Raw genomic sequence first — 11,115 nt, 5'->3', positions numbered from 1 at the left:
CCTCTTGCTTGCAACCCAGGCATGTGCCCTGACTAGGAATCGAACCCATGACCTTTCAGTTTGCAGGCCAGCACTCAATTCACTGAGCCACAATAACCAGGGCACCATATGTGATCTTTCGTGACTAACTTTTTTTACCTTAGGTCTTCCTTTACCTTAGGATAACATTTTCAACTTGTTTTAAACACTTTTGGTCTTGACAGGAAAGAGCCATCTTGTGAATTTATTACTGTGGCTATGGATTTTTTAAAAAGATTTTATTTATTTATTTTTAGAGAGAGGAGAAAGGAGAGAGGAAGAGAGGGAAAGAAACATCAGTTGGTTGCCTTCCACACAGCCCCAACTGGGGACATGCCCTCAGCTGAAGACCTGGCCCCCAACCCAGGTATGTGCCCTGACCAGGAATCAAACCAGTAGTCCTCTGATCTATAGGACTGTGCTCAATCCACTGAGCCACAGCAGCCAGCACTGTGGTTATGGATTTTAAAATAAAGACACTTGAAAGAGGTTTAAACAGACTTGGGGGAGGGAGTCTAACTGCTAAAAAAAAAAAGAGAAAGGCTAAAAACCCCTTCTCTAGTACAAATCCCTTGTATTACATTCAGGGAAATGGACGCGGAGAAGAAAGTGACTTACCAAATGCACAGCTTGTTAAAGGCAGAGCTGGGTCGAACATCTAGACTTGCTGACCTTTGGCTCCATCTTCTTTTCATGTGGCCACACTGCCTTCTGACCTAACACAAACTCATACCAATTTTCCTGTCACAACTCATAAACATGTGACTCACTTGTATGTTCAGAGAAAACTTGAGAATCAATGGTGATGGGGGCTGCTCTGTCCCACAGCCCAGGCTTTCGGCTGCCCTACCCTGAAATTCAGCCATGGGGGTGCGGGGGGTGGGGAATGATCAGTGCAGCTCCAGCTTCCAGAATGCCATCTCAGGGGAGCTCAGGAATGGCAATCTTGTTAGAAGCCAGGGGAAGCTGTTTGCCTAGCAAGAACAGTTTTTACTTACACTGAATTTTTTTTTTTTAATTTGAAATGGCTGGAGGAGGGCATGTATGTCGGGGAATGCTGGTAGAGAACATGGGGGAACTCACTGGAGGGGACCCAGTTAAGGGTTAACAGGATGTATAGGAGTCCCACTTGTACCTTGAGAACTGAATCCAGAGGAGACTGAAGGTGGGGAATGGGAGGAAAAGTCAAGGCTCAGGGAAAGGACTCAGGCTGAAGCAGGCTATGATCTTACAGCTGTTCCTGGAACTCTCCCAAACCATACTTCTGGGCAGCTCAGAGAGGCTGTCAGTCTGCTGAAAAAGGGAAAGAAGAGGACAAATTCTATAGATGGAACATTATCTGAGACCTGAGGGGGAGGTAGGGAGGAGAAACTTCTAGAGAGCCTGGAAGAGGAGGGTAACCAGCTGATGGCAGCACCTGGATAACTCTTTCTATCCAGGAGGCTCCCTCAGCTGATTTCCTGATCCCTGGCAGGGGGGCCTGATGGGTAGAGGACAGTGCAGACTTGGCCTCAGAGCTCTCAGACAAATATGGACTGTGAACTTGGATGCCACAGGATTTGGCAAGAGACACACTGACAAGGCTACGTTTTCAAATACTGCCCATTCTCCTGTCTATGATGGGTATTGGAAATCTCACCCTTAGAAATCTGTCCCTTTGGGGTCTGGGGAAGGCGTTTAAACAGCCTTTACAACAGGGAAAATATCCCTGGGTGGGGCAGCAATGATAGTGAATTAAGACTAAACTCAGGTGGAACAAGACCCAGGGCATGCCCCAGAGGCGCTGGGCTTGCCAAAGTGAAGGGACCTAAGGATGAACTCTGGAGTGCTTTCACTTTTGCTTATAGTCAGTCTTACTTAAAATTTTGTTTTTCTTTATTGATTCTAGAGAGAGAGGAAGGGAGGGAGAAAGAAAAAGAAAGAAAGAAAGAAAGAAAGAAAGAAAGAAAGAAAGAAAGAAAGAAAGAAAGGAAGGAAGGAAGGAAGGAAGGAAGGAAGGAAGGAAGGAAGGAAGGAAGAAAGAAAGAAAGAAAGAAAGAAAGAAAGAAAGAAAGAGAGAGGAACATTGATATGAGAGAGAAACATCAATCGGTTGCCTCTTACACATGCTGGGGCTGGGGGGCGGAACCTGCTACCCAGACATGAGCAGTGACAGGGCATCGAACCTGCGACCTTTCAGTTTGCAGGATGTTGCCCAACCAACTGAGCCAAATGGGCCAGGGCTAATTACTTTAATCCCTGATCCCCAGAATGCCTTATTTGGGCTGTCTTGGTTCCTGAATAAGCAGTGTTATTCCAGTTGTCTATATCCCATGGTTCTGTCTAGTGGATTGGTGCCGTAAGTTGCAATGGCTCTGAGGGGCAGGTTATATAGGAGGCAGTTATGCAGCTCATCTAAACCTTAGGTTGCCCTCCAGTTTTCTAATCCTACAGTCCCAGGTCCAGTCTGGACTTCAATCAGGTGACACATGCAATGTGTCAGCATCAGTAAGTGTCACCTGGAGCTGGACGTGTGCCTGATTCATCCAGGAAGCTGAACCCAGGCAGCAGAACAAACACCCCTAAGCAGCTCCTGCCAGGCATGGGGTGAGAGGTTTCTGGCCGAACAGACAGCAACTTTGTTTGTTTTGTTCTCATCTTTTCTCCCAACTTCACTTGCCAGACTCTCTCATTGCTTTCTCTCTGCTCATCTCTGGGTCAGGGGCTCTGTGGGGTTTTTCCATATGATGTGGGAAGGCTTTCCTATTTATTTATTCACAGAGAAGGTGATTCCTGAGAAACAGACTCCGGAATTGAAAGAGGAACAGCAGGAGCTGCTAAAGGGGTAGAACAGAAAATTCTGGGAGGAGAAACCCAGTGGGAACTGGTTTGGATAAGGATTAGAGGGAACAAAGAGGTGAGAGATCTCTGTCCCCACCCCCACTCTGGGGGTGCCACCTGTCTATAGTTTACGCAGGTCCTTTCCTTCTGGGACCCCAGCTTGACCTCACTTTCTGCGTTCATGGCTAGTTTATTGTTTTTGACACTAATTGGTGGACACTCAAGACCATTACATTTTGCCTCAAGTCCCCTCCCCCCTCCCTAATACAAATGTAAATCGTGGGAATCCCCTTTCAGAGGAAGCAACGGTGCCGCTTTAAGAGAAAGGGAAGGGAGAAAGAGGGAGCTGACTCAGATCCTCCTACCATTGGCTGCTGGAGGGGATCCCACCTCAGGGATTGGCCCTGACAGAGGCCACCTCCTCTTGTGATTGGCTTATCCAGGTAGATATAAAGGGGCTGTGCTGGCCTCCTGTTCATTTGCTGCGAGGCAGGGAATTCGCCCGGGCTTGTGGACTGAGACGCACCTGGCTCAACCCTCTCCCCTCTGAACCCGAGTCCAAGTCCCACGGAGGCTGCAGCCATGAAGGAAAGACGGGCTCCCCAGCCAGTCGTGGCTAGATGTAAGCTCGTTCTCGTGGGAGACGTGCAGTGCGGGAAGACAGCGATGTTACAGGTGTTAGCGAAGGACTGCTATCCCGAGGTAAGCTGCCAGTCCGCCCCCTGGCCAGCTTTTCTCCTTGCCTGCCTGCCCCCCACCCGCTGCCCCAGAGTAGATCCCCACCTACCCAGGGGAGCTGCCTCTCCTTTCCCCACCTCACCCCACTCCACCCTCAGCCTCTTTCTGGCTGGAGGACCGCCCTGCCTTAGCTTCCCCCTGAGACCTGTTCCACTTCTGCCGCCCCGCTGGCTCCTCCTCACCTCTTCACCCATAGGCCCCAATCAAATCCCCTCCTACCTCCCTTCATCCTGGAGTTTGCTCTCTGGAAAGGGACCCGAAGGCATTTGAGAATCTGGTGTTTATTGATGCAATACCTGCTCGCCCCTTCACCCCAATCTCAAAGATGCTGTGAGCCCGGCTCCAGGCAGTCTTCTGCTGTCCGTTTCTGCTGCTCTGCTGGTCCGGGGGGCTGGTGGGGAGAAGACTGAAGAGCTGGAATGGGCTGTGGCTTTAAAATTGGGAGACAGACAAAGCTGAGGATGCGAGGTGTGTGTGTGTGTGTGTGTGTGTGTGTGTGTGGCCATCCCTGACCATCTAAAATATGGGAGCTTGTTCCTGGCTGGAAGTCATTCCTATTTCTTAATTTGATGGGACAAAGTGCCTGTGCCTCTACATACCCCTGCCTCCTGTCCCATGGGATCCTTCCTGCCCCAGGTATCCCCTCTGGCCACTTTAGTATCTCACTAGGGTATGTGGCTTCTTGTGTAGGCAGTACTAACCAGATGGCAGAAGGGCCCTGGGTGTGAATAGTTCCTCTCTTTTCACAGACGTATGTACCCACCGTGTTTGAGAATTACACAGCCTGCTTGGAGACAGAGGAACAGAGAGTGGAGCTTAGTCTCTGGGACACCTCAGGTAAGACTGCTGTTCCCAAATGCCCCCTTCCCATCTCTACTGGGCTGCTGTAGCTGCTGTTTTTTAGAAATTGTTTTCCTCTTTGATGGGGAGGAGTAGGATACTTGCCAGGAAACTGAAAGAAGGGGACCTGAAGATTCCTTGGTTGGGTGTAGGGGGAGGGGCCTGGTCAACTCAGTTGGCCAGTCCAGAGGTGCAGAATGGATGAACCCCAGAAGCCACTCATTTCTCTGGGTCTGTCTCCATTCTTCAGAAGGCTGGATGGAGAGGTGAATGAACCCCTGAATACTCCTTGGGGGCAGTTAGACAGGGCTCCTCCATTTTCAGTCCCTGCCACCACACACACAGCCTTTACTGCCCCAGCGCAAAGCCAAATAAAGCAGAAGGTAGTGCTGCTGGAGGCAGTTGTGGTTGAGGCAGGGAGACAAGCCTGCTTTGGGGGAAGTACTGCTCTTGATTCAGTTTTCTCTCCTGCATTCCATCTTGGGCCACTGCTCTCTGCCTGCCGCAGCTCAGCTCAGCTCCACTCGTCATATTGCTGCAGCTCAGGGCTGAAGTGATGCATCATCCATGCTTTGGAGGGTGGGGCAGACAGCTTAATATGGGGCAGAGTCACATTGTCATAGAGGTGGGAGAAGGGGGAGTGTTGGCTCTGACCATTTTCCCTGGCACTGGCCTGGGGTAGAAGTGTCCTTTCTGGAATGTAGGAAGCGATATTTTTCCAGCCTCTCAACCCTAAACCCTCAGTGTTTGGCTATTCTTGCTTGCATTGATTCTGATCCCTTACCATTATCTCTTTACCCTAGTCCTTTTTAAATAGACTGGGTTCAGAGTAATAATTAAGGACTAAAAACTAGGAATAGGAGAAAGAAAATAAAATCTGCTCCACTCTAACTATGCATATTCAGGCCAAGTTTAACGAGGAACTATATAAATCACTAGGGGTTTCCTGTTACATGCAATAAATATGCTGTCCTGCTCCTCCAAAGAGCTGTTGTTCCCATGATCCAGTTTTGAAGTCTGAAAAGATTAAAAGATTTGGGGTCGGGGAGGGGATGGATACACAAAATGAGAACACCCCCTCCCCAAAACAAAAGAAAGCAGAAACAAAATTCCTCAACGTGCTAGGCTTTCTTCGCTGCAATTCCAGGGGCTGGGAGGCAGGGTTCTGACTATCCTAGGCTGTGCTGTGCTGGCTGGATCTGACTGGAATGCAGCTAGCTGCATGATGTATGCTCTTGCATCTGCCGTACCCTGCCCACCTTTCAGTCTTCCCAGAACCTTACTGCAGCTCATCTCTTCTCACGACCACCGCCCCAAAGCGCCACTCCCCTGCCACCACCACTTCCCGCTGTTTCCCCCCTCCTCCCACAGTCAGAACGCAGCCCTTGAATCCCAACCCAGATAATGGAAAACCAGCAAGATGCTTTCTCTTTCCCGTGTCGCATCTCCAGCCCCTCAATTTATAAAAGGATGCAGGCTATCAGTCAGCCTCAAACTCCCTCTTTCCAACCAGATGCCCATAAGGAAAGAGGAAGTGGCAGCCAATTGTGGGATGGGGCTTCCCAGCATTGGGGCCAGGGTGGAGCCTGTTCGCATTATTTGCGTTATTCACTTGCAGGTCTTAGGGGAGGGGGATTGCTTGGAGCCAGAATGGTGGCGTCCTCCCCTCCCCCTCCCCAGTGCTGCAGTGCCCCCTTTGCTCAGTGCTCTCTTTGCTCAGTGCTGCCATGATGAAACCCCACCTGTGAGAGGGGAAGGGGACAGACTGCTGAAGGAGCACACAGCTATCCCAACTCCCCTTCACTCTTTTTTTTTTTAACAGCCAACCCCCACCCCACTTGGATTCCCCCCAGTTTCCATGGCGATTGTGGTGCAGGGAGGGGGGCTGTTTGCTATTCTGAGCACGGCTTGTCTGGGTTCCAAATCTGCTACTGTTCCTTCCCAGGGTGGAGGGGGGCAGTCTCAGCTCCTAGCATTCTCCCATATGAGACCACCTGGGTCTGTGTTCCCTGCTGCCCTCCCAGTGAAGGACCCATACTGGAGCCTCAAAACCTCCAGCTATTGATGCTGCTGTCTTTGAGACTGTCTCCCTGAGATCTGGGGGACAGGGGCTGCAGCTCTTTTTTTGCCCTTTTCAGTATAAGCTGATTTGGGTGGAGGAGGAGCGGGGCGCTGAATCTCTACCAGCCTCTTAGAGTTCTGACCCCATGGCAAAGAAGCAGGGCAGCTGGTTATATAACAGGCAGGTTTGTTTCTTTATTGGGGAGAACCTTGGAGCAGAGGTTGGGCAGTAGGCAGATTCTAGAGAGGAGGAGACCCTAAACAAACCTTGGTCTCTGCAGGGGTGGGAGTACCCTCCTCTGGGACTCAGAGAACTGGGAGACCTTAAATTAAGCTCACAGTAGGAGACCAAGACAGGGTCAAATTATGCTCTATCCCTTTTGTATTTTGCCTCCTTTCCTTTTTTCAGGGCTAAGGAAGATGATATTCTTGTTCTGCCTTTTGGCATGTGGTCAGATCCCAAGCTTCCAGCTGCAGCAGGTTCCCCTGGGAGATGGGTGGGGCCAACTAACCTAAGGGGCCAAGAATGGTATTCCCAGGGCTCTTTGGGCTTAGGCCTATAGGGCAGGGAAAATGCCGTGGCTCATCATCAGCTCTGTCTCCCTCATAATAGGATCTCCTTACTATGACAATGTCCGTCCACTCTGCTACAGTGACTCCGACGCAGTATTACTATGCTTTGATATCAGCCGTCCAGAGACAGTGGACAGTGCACTCAAGAAGGTAAGTCTGGATAAACTTTACAATCTCTAGCTCAACTTGAGAACAAAAGGGAATCTTGGGTGGGGACCTTATCATTTAATCCCCTCATGTGTAACAGAAAGAAACTAAGGCCAGGGAAAGGAGAAATTTGCCTAAGGCTACACTATCAGCTACAGCTCTGAGACTAGAACCCAGATCTTCTGCCCCTGTCCCATACTGCTCTACCAAATGCCCAGCAAGGAAGGGTGGTATTGAAGACTCTGGAGGCGAAGGGTTGAGAGCCAAAGAACCTTTTGGTAATGTGGTTTGAAGGTCAGGAATGCGGTCTTTTGGAGGCAGCTTCTACAGACCCTGATCCCAGGTCCACTGGGACTGGACAAGCCAGGCAAGCCTGAGCAGAACTGCTGGTAGGAAATGCCTAGGTCTGACTGGCAAGGTCTAACCATACTGACGATTCCCAGTTTACATTGTGGAACTAGCCCAGTTTCTGAGAAGGCTCTTGGGAAGAGACCGGTTGGCTTCCTCCTTGCTTTCTGGACCTGTGGAGCCCTTTGAAAGGATTGAGGGGGCAGATCCAGGCCCCATATGCTTGGCAGAGAGTGGGAAGAGATTTACCCTTGTGCTTTCTCTGGTGACTGGACTGTTGAATGAAGGGACAGACTCTTGGGTCAGCGTTCCTGTGGCCCCAAAGGCCTCATGGCAGGAAGATGATGTAATTAGTGCAGTGGCGATGCTGTGACTCAGGGATGGCTGGGCTGGTGATAAGCTGTGTGGTGCATGTGATGTTGCCAACTGGGCTTCTCTGGGCATCCGCCAGCCTCTGACCTTCGTTCTTCCTTCCCCCAATCTTCTTGCATGGCTCTTCAGTGGAGGACGGAAATCCTAGATTATTGTCCCAGTACCCGTGTATTGCTTATTGGCTGCAAGACAGACCTGCGGACAGACCTGAGTACTCTGATGGAGCTCTCCCACCAGAAGCAGGCACCCATCTCATACGAGCAGGTGTGTGTGTGTGTGTGTGTGCACACGTGCACCATTGTGTATTGGGGTGGGGTGGGGTGGAGAAGGCTGTAGGTAGAGGACTTGAAATGTGACCCTATTCAAATTCACTATGGCAAGAGAGACTTGGTATTCTGGGGAGCCATCTATAATCAGCAACTAGTCCCCTGGATAGAAGTGGTACCCATTTACTCAGATTTATGATGTAGGTTGGCGGGGGAGCTATTCCTGTGTGTGTCAGTGTCCCTCAGATTGTTAGTTGGGCGCCACCTGCATTAGAATCATGAAGGGTGGTTATTAGAATTCCTGACTCCATATCTATAGAGTCACTCTGGATAATTACTGGATAGTTTCTTACGCACATAGGAGTAAAGGTTCATTTCTTGTATTTATTTATTTTTAAAGATTTTACTTATTTATTTTTAGAGAGAGGGGAAGGGAGGGAGAAAGAGGGAGAGAAACATCAATGTGTGGTTGCCTTTCACATACCCCCAATTGGGGACCTGGCCTGCAACCCAGGCATGTGCCCTGACTGGGAATTGAACTGGCGACTCTTTGGTTTGCAGGCCGGCACTCAATCCACCAAGCCACACCAGCCAGGGCCAGGTTCATTTCTTTAAACTGGTGTTTCACATTAGATTAATTTGGGGAGCTTTTAAAAATACTAATGCCCTGGCCATATCACCAGAAATTCTGACTGACTTACTCTGGTGTCAGTATGGTTTTAAAAGTGTCCTGGGTGATTCTGAGGCGCTGTCAGGCTTCACCTTCAGGAAATAATTAGCAGAGGGTGGTGGTGGGAGACTGGCAGTTGGGTCCCATGGAGGAGTCCAGAGGAATACCACTGACCATAGGAGGCAGTGTTTCAGAGCCATTTTGGACCATTGCATCAATCAGTGACCTCACTCCCCTCTCCCTTGCAGGGCTGTGCAATAGCCAAGCAGCTGGGTGCGGAAATCTACCTGGAAGGTTCGGCTTTCACCTCAGAGAAGAGTGTCCACAGCATCTTCCGGATGGCATCCATGGTGTGTCTGAATAAGCCCAGCCCGCTGCCCCCGAAGAGCCCTGTCCGAAGCCTCTCCAAGCGACTGCTCCACCTCCCCAGTCGTTCTGAACTCATCTCTTCTACCTTCAAGAAGGAAAAGGCCAAAAGCTGTTCCATTATGTGAACTGGGGGTCGGAGAGGGGAGACAACCTCCCACTTCCTCCCTTGGGTGGCAGAGGCGCGGGGAGAGGGAGGATGAGACAATTTAGGACACTGGACAATGAGTTTTTCAGATGGCCATGGCGAGGGCTTGGAAGGAGACAAGAACAAGATGAGGAAAGAGCCAGGCCCAGCTTGAGGACCTGACACTGAGAAGGAACCATCACACCCCAAGCCAGGCCCTAGGTGGTGGAGGGGGCGGCTGCCCAGGTGCCCTGCTCTCCAGAGGAAGGAAAGGTGTAGGGGTCTGGGGGGCATGCTGGCCTCATGGGCTCAGGGGCCTGCAGGAGCCTCACCTTCAGCATCATGCCTCTTCCACCCAGCGTTTCCATGCAGGCCAGGGGATGGGAGGGGTTCCTGAGCCCTTCCCCTCCCCTCTGAGGAGGCCATGGAGGAGTGGAGAGTGGGGAAGCCATGAGGCAGCTCCCTTGGGAGCTGAGCCCAGGTGCTTCATAACTGAAACCAGAAGGGCAGGAGCTGGTCAGGGCCAATGAGAAGGAAACCTCACCTCTGCATAGCCCATGCCTCACGGAGAGGTGACATCATACATTCATATGCTTCTCACCTAAGTCCCCAGGGTCCAAGGGAGAAGCCCCAGGCCCCCTTCTCTTGCAGTGTGGGGGTGGTGGTGCTGCAGAAGGCAGGGCTGGGTGGGGGTCACCAGACTTCTTCTGCCCTTAGGGCAGTACAGCTGGCATTTGTTTTATAGACTCTTGTCTTTGGAATGGGGGGAGGGGGGTGTTTCAATCTGTTACATGTTCTGTGTTTAAAGAAGAAAACCTATTTATTAATGAAAAATATAACACATATAAAGAAATTGGCTCCATTTTCTTAATTTCTTTCTGTTTCTTTTGGTCATTGATAATAAGGAAAAAGCTGCCCTAGGGCCCTTTCTGTGGGTTGCAGAGTGGTTGCCTCCACTGCTCCCTGACGCTTCCAACTAGGATCTCTTCCCTCTACTCCCAACCTCACACAAGTCCTACTAAGCCCATGAAGATCTCCTTAGCCCGAGAGCAGGGTTTCTCAGCCTTGGAACTAATGGCATTTTAGACTAGATAAGGTTTTGTTGTGGGAGCTGTCCTGTGCATTGGAGGAGGTTTAGCAGCATCCCTAGCCTCTACCTGCTAGATAGCAGTAGCACCACCCTCCAGTTGCCACAATCAAAAATGTTCTCAAGCATTGCTAAGTGTCCCCTGGGGCAAAATCACTTTTGGTTGAGAGAACCACTGCCCTAGAGAATCTAGAGGAGAGAGAGGTTTGGTGAAATCAGTATCCATGCTGCTGAGATCGCAACCCCTTGCAGGTGGATAGAACGAACCAAGTTTGGGAGGTTCCTAGGGTTCTGGTCTTCTCTGAGTTCAGAGAAGTGATGTCTCCTGCTTTCTTGATTTTCCAATTCCATTACCTGTTGATGGCAACTCAGGGGCCTTAACTTCCTTTCTCTTCAGTGACTTACAGCTCTTTTTTCCAAGTTTCATAGTGTACTGGAAAGAGCAAGCTACTAGGTATTTAGTACTTACTGTGTGCTCAGCACTGTGCTGATAGCTTTACCAACATTATCACATTTAACCTCATAAATGATAATAGCTAACATTTGTTAAATGTTTACTGTGGATCAGAAACGTTTATGAGTTCTTTATATGTTATGTATTCCTATGGAGTACTACCTACCTCATTTTACAGACAAGACAACTGAGATTCAGAGAGCTTAGTTAGTGTGCCCAAGGTCACAC

The 11,115-nt window shown here is 50.1% G+C and overlaps 1 protein-coding gene across 1 annotated transcript; it reads left to right on the top strand.

The window, feature by feature from the left end:
* Positions 1-3,290: 3,290 nt before the first annotated feature.
* On the top strand, positions 3,291-10,199 carry RND1 (Rho family GTPase 1). Its single transcript, XM_090273095.1, has 5 exons — positions 3,291-3,540; positions 4,326-4,413; positions 7,091-7,200; positions 8,047-8,181; positions 9,102-10,199. The coding sequence occupies exons 1-5, from the start codon at positions 3,421-3,423 to the stop codon at positions 9,345-9,347; spliced, it is 699 nt and encodes a 232-aa protein (XP_090129221.1). The 5' UTR covers positions 3,291-3,420; the 3' UTR covers positions 9,348-10,199.
* The last annotated feature ends 916 nt before the right edge of the window (positions 10,200-11,115 follow it).

Source organism: Furipterus horrens, unplaced genomic scaffold (genome assembly GCF_987537825.1).
Source record: "Furipterus horrens unplaced genomic scaffold, mFurHor1.1.pri manual_scaffold_4, whole genome shotgun sequence".
Taxonomy (NCBI): domain Eukaryota; kingdom Metazoa; phylum Chordata; class Mammalia; order Chiroptera; family Furipteridae; genus Furipterus; species Furipterus horrens.
Note: the sequence above shows the minus strand (reverse complement) of the source record. Positions and strands in the feature narration are given on the sequence as shown.

What these genes read in the sequence shown, in the direction of transcription:
- RND1 (XM_090273095.1), top strand. Translation starts at nt 3,421, where the DNA reads ATGAAGGAAAGACGGGCTCCCCAGCCAGTCGTGGCTAGATGTAAGCTC. An exon ending in TAGTCTCTGGGACACCTCAG is followed by an intron (nt 4,414 to 7,090) that starts GTAAGACTGCTG and finishes CCCTCATAATAG; the next exon opens with GATCTCCTTACTATGACAAT. An exon ending in CACCCATCTCATACGAGCAG is followed by an intron (nt 8,182 to 9,101) that starts GTGTGTGTGTGT and finishes TCTCCCTTGCAG; the next exon opens with GGCTGTGCAATAGCCAAGCA.